At 32.8% G+C, this 6,209-nt stretch overlaps 1 protein-coding gene across 2 annotated transcripts; it reads left to right on the forward strand.

The window, feature by feature from the left end:
- Positions 1-2,182: 2,182 nt before the first annotated feature.
- On the forward strand, positions 2,183-4,991 carry LOC123214874 (transcription factor bHLH111). 2 transcript variants are annotated; one of them, XM_044634881.1, is made up of 7 exons: positions 2,183-2,559; positions 2,860-3,616; positions 3,690-3,809; positions 3,939-4,004; positions 4,117-4,182; positions 4,466-4,504; positions 4,597-4,991. In XM_044634881.1, the coding sequence occupies exons 1-7, from the start codon at positions 2,252-2,254 to the stop codon at positions 4,750-4,752; spliced, it is 1,512 nt and encodes a 503-aa protein (XP_044490816.1). In that variant the 5' UTR covers positions 2,183-2,251; the 3' UTR covers positions 4,753-4,991. The 2 variants fall into 2 exon arrangements, with proteins under 2 accessions (XP_044490816.1, XP_044490817.1); XM_044634882.1 differs by having other exon boundaries at positions 2,863-3,616.
- The last annotated feature ends 1,218 nt before the right edge of the window (positions 4,992-6,209 follow it).

Raw genomic sequence — 6,209 nt, forward strand, 5'->3', positions numbered from 1 at the left:
CGTAAGCTTGTGCTATTCCAATTCTCTATTCCTTTGTTCACATCATTTTCAAATTATTGCATTCTTTTTTAATCATATTATTGTTGAAACATATTTAATAAAAGAAAATACACGCATTAACGTGCAATGGACACAAAGGAAAAGACAAATTTTATACGTCCCAAGCCGTAACTATGTAAATTGTCTCGTTGATTCTATTGTCTGTGGTTAATCTTTGCTCCTCTCCGGTTTCCTCTTAGTTTTTTTTTTTTTTCAATCCTCGGCTATTCTTACCTATAAACTTATATGTTTAAATTTTTAAATACATAATTAAATATATAAATAATACATTATTATATAAATAAATTATTTTAAATTAAAAATAAAATTTAATTTAATTATATAATTTCTGTACTACACACATAAGAATAATAAAAATTAATGACTCAGAAAAAACCCTTGGTATAGATGAATTGACATACAGTTGATCCCTTTGTACAACCAATGTAAAATGCATGAATCATCATGTAGTATTTAGAAATCCTCAAAATGTGAATATTTGCATTTAAATATTACACCGAATTCAGATCAAGATCTCTTCATTATTCCATTCAATTTTACTATATATCTAAGTAATAATCAGAAATACTTACTAAAAAAAATAATAATCAGGAATTTCATTTGTGTTTATTTAAATGCTTTGAAATAAACAATCTGCTTTCCCCCAAGAGCAATTATCGACGGATGGTGGCCATGGTATCGAGAAACTAAAGAAAAAATATTAAACCCTTAATTAACCAGAACTTGGCTACGAACATGCCCTGAGGCTAAGGAGAAGCTCGCAATTCACAGCTCAGCTTATCTCCAGCTTAGTTTAAGTTTGGGTTACTTAAATTTAGATCTTTAGTTGAATCAAAGTTTGATGTTGATTGATTCAATAAGTTTGTGAGCTCACAATTCAGTTTACATAAACTGTCAGTGAGTCCCTAAAAAATAGTAAATTTTATATTTGTATTTTTAAAATTTTATTTTTTATTGTTAAATATATGAGATAATTAATAAATATATAAATAGTAAGATTAAAATAATTTTTTGAAAATTAAAGGAATTAAATATAATTTTTTTAGCCGATATCAAACCAATCTCATATTACATGGGTGATCAAATGATAATGTACTGGTAGGACTGGATTTGAACCGAGTTCATTCAAGCTCAATTCGAATGAGTTTGAAATGAACCAGTTCTTTACAAATTCGAGCTTGAGCTATTCATCAAATTTGTGAATTAAAAATTTTGATACAAAACGATATCATTTTAATCAATATGTATTAAAATGACGTCATTTTAATAACGAATTAGTTAAAAGTTAGAGCTTGAAACAAACCGAACTAAATTTGAGTCGAGTTCTAACTTAGTTTCCACAAGCTCAAACTCAAACTTAAACTCTACTATATGCAAACTGAGCCGAGTTCAAGCTCAACTCAGTTCAAATCCAATCCTATGTACAGGCAAATGTCATTACTTATCCTAGGTTCAATGATATGAGAAATGAATTCAAGGAAATGAGTTGGGAAGAAAATGGGGAATAAGATTGGCTGCTGCTATTCGTTGCTACCTACCCCGACATGGTTATAATTTTAAGATTGGCACTGCTTGTAATAGGAAGGAACACTCCTAGCTATCAGAAACTGTGCTATCATTCCACTGCAAATATTTTCTTTTCTAACATTAACTGACCGTAAATTTTCTTAGAAACCACAGAGTCAGGCTCTTGTCACAGTCGGAGGGTTTGTAGCAATTTCCTCTTCCAGTTCTTGTTTCTTCAATTTCCATTTTAAATATATAACAAATTGAAGAAATAAAAACTGAAAAGATTATATAAATATTATAGTTTATATTTAATCTAAAATTATTTAACTGTAGGATGACATATCCATCTAAAACTAAATACACATAATTAGATGGGTGTTATAAGTCCTTGAACAATATTAACCAAAAGAATTTTGTCCAGGGACAACTCTATGGTCACCAGAAGCAATACTCTCGGTGGGACAGTCTGGATTATAATAATTACCCACGGGCCAAAGTGGAAAATTTCAGGCTGCATATTTAATTGTCCCCCTATAATGCATGTAACCTACAAAGGTACGTCACCACCTTCGGATGAATTGATTTATGAATTATCCTCCTTAAATTCCCCACTTCCCCACCCAAGCAAAACAAAAGAGAGAAGAAAGAAAAGCTAAGCTAGCTAGCTATTACTGATCATCAGATGGCTAAAGAATGCACTGAGAGCTCTGTTACAACCTCGCCTTCTCCACCGAATTGGTGGGATCTTCATCATGCAACTTCTCTTTCTTCATGGAATAATACCAGCAGCACCCCCTGGCACCAACATAATCTTAATTCAAACTCCTCTTGTGAGGAGGAAGTTTCCATCTCTACCTCTTTTACCTATGCCTCCAATCAGTCTGGACTTACTGTGGACTCCTCTCACAGGCTTGTTCACGAACCTGCTTCCTCCACTGAGTTGATTGGAGAGCATACTCACGATAACCATCTCTGGAGCCATGTATTATCGTAAGTTTACACGTTGAGAAGTATAAATAATGTTATAATTTCTGTTCTCCCCTTATGTATATACGTTTTAATTATATTGAGTAGAAAGATGAGTCTTCTTTTGGCCAAGAGAAAGAAGAGAAATTATGTTATTAATGGGTAGGTATACAATTAGAGGAAGGTTCAATAGTTGGGTTTCACTTTCATTCATTTTTTTTATCAGTTTTTATTCAACTAGTTCTTTAAAAAAGGATAAATTCATAAACGATTGACGACATGTTTGAGCTTGGAAAAGTTGATACTCAGGGTTTAATTTTGCAGAAGTGTTGGAAGCAGTGAAGATTTGCATAACAGTCAAGATGTTGGAGAGAACTTACTTGATGCACTGTCGTCAAAGAGTATATCAACTGGGATATTCGAACCTGCCTATGATTACTTGAAGAAAATGGACAACAATTGGGAATTCACAAATTCCTCATCCTTCAATGATTTTGACAAGAACTTAAATGGAGGCTTTGGTGAAAGCTCAACCGAAAACGAAAGGCTAAATAAGTTGTCCAAGTTGGTCAGCCACTGGTCTATCGCTCCACCAGACCCAGAAATAAATCGCCACTTCGATCCTCAAACATGTCATGTCTCTTTGAGTTCATCGATGGATCATCAATATGATTCTCAGCCTGATTTTTGTCATTTGAAACCAAGGTTATTCACCGATTCTACCTCAAATGGGACAACTAGAAATTCAGGGTTTTTATCGTATTATGGTCGCCATGATTCTAAGGTGGAAAATAATAAACATCAACACTGTGACACACCCACATCCTTTTTCCGAAAAACTTTTAATACAGGTGGCCTCGGAGATTATGTTGGACTCAACAGCACTAATTCCATGGTGGAAGGTGACAACAAATACAACTATGGAATGTCTCATTCTCAGTACTATACAAATGCCAGAAATTTTGCTGATGCTATAACTATCAGTGGTCGATTAACCAAGCCATTAATTGATATCCATCTTCCTAAACCCTATTTTAAATCCTTGAATTCATCCGATTGTAAGAAGCGAACTTCTTCCCCGGTACGTTTTAATAACTTATTCTACTGTTTGCATATGATTCTAGTTTATTTGTTACTAAACAAATTACAAGCAGACAAAAATCAATGGAAGGGAAAGGGGAACTAATGAAGGAAAGAAGAAAAGGTCTGAAGAAAATTCAGAGGCAGTTTTAAAGAAAACTAAGACTGAGAGTTCTACAGCTTCATCAGTAAAGGTAAATAGAGCAAAATCATAATAAATCTGTACTTAGTTAAAAAGAAATGTTTATATATTGCATAGAATAAAGATAAATCTTTTCTTGTTACTAGATAGAAACTTCGTTATACTAATTTAATAGGTGCAGGCACCAAAAGTCAAGCTTGCAGACAGGATCACAGCCCTTCAGCAAATTGTGTCACCTTTTGGAAAGGTTAATACAAAGACCACTGAGACTACTTTCTTCTTTATCAACCTTTATGTTCTTCTTTAAAATTTTTTAATATCCCAACTTTTGTTTATAAAATTGTTGTGAATAATTTCAGACTGATACGGCCTCGGTGCTATACGAAGCAATTATTTATATAAAGTCTTTACAAGAGCAAGTGCAGGTAATACAACTTGCAGCACTGCACTATAAATAGAATATATATATTTTTGTCATCTTCGATCTTTTTATAGTTATTGTTGTTTTTGCTATTCTTGTTCATAGATTCGTGTTATCTAAGTAAATGTCAATGATAAGAAGAACATTGATGAATTCTTTATCTTTTTTTGTTCAATGAACTAAACGATCTGATATATTGCAATACTAGTACTTAGAACATGAATATGTGAATGAAGCAATCTCCTTTAAACGTTGATTTGTAAAAGTTATCACTTTATCTCTTGCAGTTGTTGAGTAATCCTTACATGAAGTCAAATTCACACAAGGTGAGCAATGTTTACGACTATTTCTCACTGAATTTCCAGGCCAGTTTAGAAAATAATTTGATACATTGGTAATATTTGGTGGGCTATTTCAGGATCCATGGGGAGGGAAAGAAGAGGGAGATGTGAAGATTGATCTAAGGAGCAGGGGACTTTGCTTAGTTCCAGTTTCATGTACTCCTAAAATCTATCATGAGAACACGGGATCAGATTACTGGACACCTGCATATAGAGGATGCTTGTATAGATGAAGAATTATCTATGTGTTATGAATAGCAAACAGCAAACATTATTAAGTACTCAACAATATGAGCTGTTCTCGATCCCTTGCTATTTATATTAGTGTGTTGTCCAATAAATATAATTAAACATATTTAAGATTTTCATATATATGAAGTATTCTAAAAGGTTTGAATCTTATATTGCTTAGATACTTAGTCTCTTTGTCCTTTATAAGCATTATTGTTTCGTGGGTTTGTAAAGGGTTAGCCGAAGGTGTTGATCTCACATGTAAATAATTGGGAAAAAGCTTAATTTATGTGTAAATAAGTAGATTCGCCTCTTCCTCCTAACGCGTGAGAAATATAGGGTCTAGTATGTTTTTATACATCATCATTTGCAATTCTAAGGAATTGTTCTAGTTTATAGAATAAAAACCCTTAAAAGACATTGAATTTTATTTACGCCTCAAGCAATTACTTCGTGTTGCATTTACAAGAACCAAGTCAAATGCCTGATTCTCCTCGCCCGCATGCAAAGAAATATGGGGTCTAGTATGTTTTTATATATAATCATTTTTAATCTCAGTTTTACTGGTAATGTTGGTTTTTAATTTGATGACAAATGTTCATGTATGCTTCTGGAAACTTTTCAAAGGGGCTTGTTGAATTCTTAGGGGATTGTTTTAGCTCATAGAATTAAAACCCTTAAGGACACTGATTGTTCATGCCTTGAGCTATTGCTTCACATTGTTTTCTATATCTAGGTCGTACACAACTTCCAACAGGTCATGTCTTCACTCTCTCAGCTCCAACTCAAGGTTCCCGCTTCTATTGATACAAGTCGAATTTCCTCTCCAAGTCAAAGTTCCTCCTTGTTAAATTATAATTCAAATTTATTTATCAAATTGGTCTTTCTATTTAGATTGAAATGGTTTATTAGTTTGTGTGTTTACGGTTTCCTGATTTTAAGTCTAGTTGCTAAAATAAAGAGTCTTGTGTATCTAGATTTATGTTAAGTTGCTAATATGTAGGATGTGCGATGAGTGGGTTACGTGATTTAGATAAAACAGGATAGTGGGCATTTTTGTAGGCCTATAAAAGGCATGCTTTTTCATTAATTTATGTATTGTGTGTTTAGCCTTTTCTTAATTAATAAAAAATTTTCAAAATTTGCATTTAATTTATTTTTACTTTTTTCCCCAAATTTCAACATTCTTGGTATCAAAGCTAGGTTACATTCTTTAATTAGGCATAAAAAACATGACCCAAATGACAGTAAACAATTCTTCAACCTCCTCACAACCCCAATTACCCATCTTCAATGGTGAAAATATGAACTTTGGAGAATCAAAATAAAGACTTCATTCAAGTCTCAAGAATTGTGGTACTTGGTTGAATATGGATACAATAATGTGGAAGAGCTTGATTGCACACAAAGCAAGAAAGATTAAAAGCAATCAAGAAGAAGGATGCCAAAGCTTTATTTT

Source organism: Mangifera indica, chromosome 4 (assembly GCF_011075055.1).
Source record: "Mangifera indica cultivar Alphonso chromosome 4, CATAS_Mindica_2.1, whole genome shotgun sequence".
In the NCBI taxonomy this organism is placed as follows: Eukaryota; Viridiplantae; Streptophyta; class Magnoliopsida; order Sapindales; family Anacardiaceae; genus Mangifera; species Mangifera indica.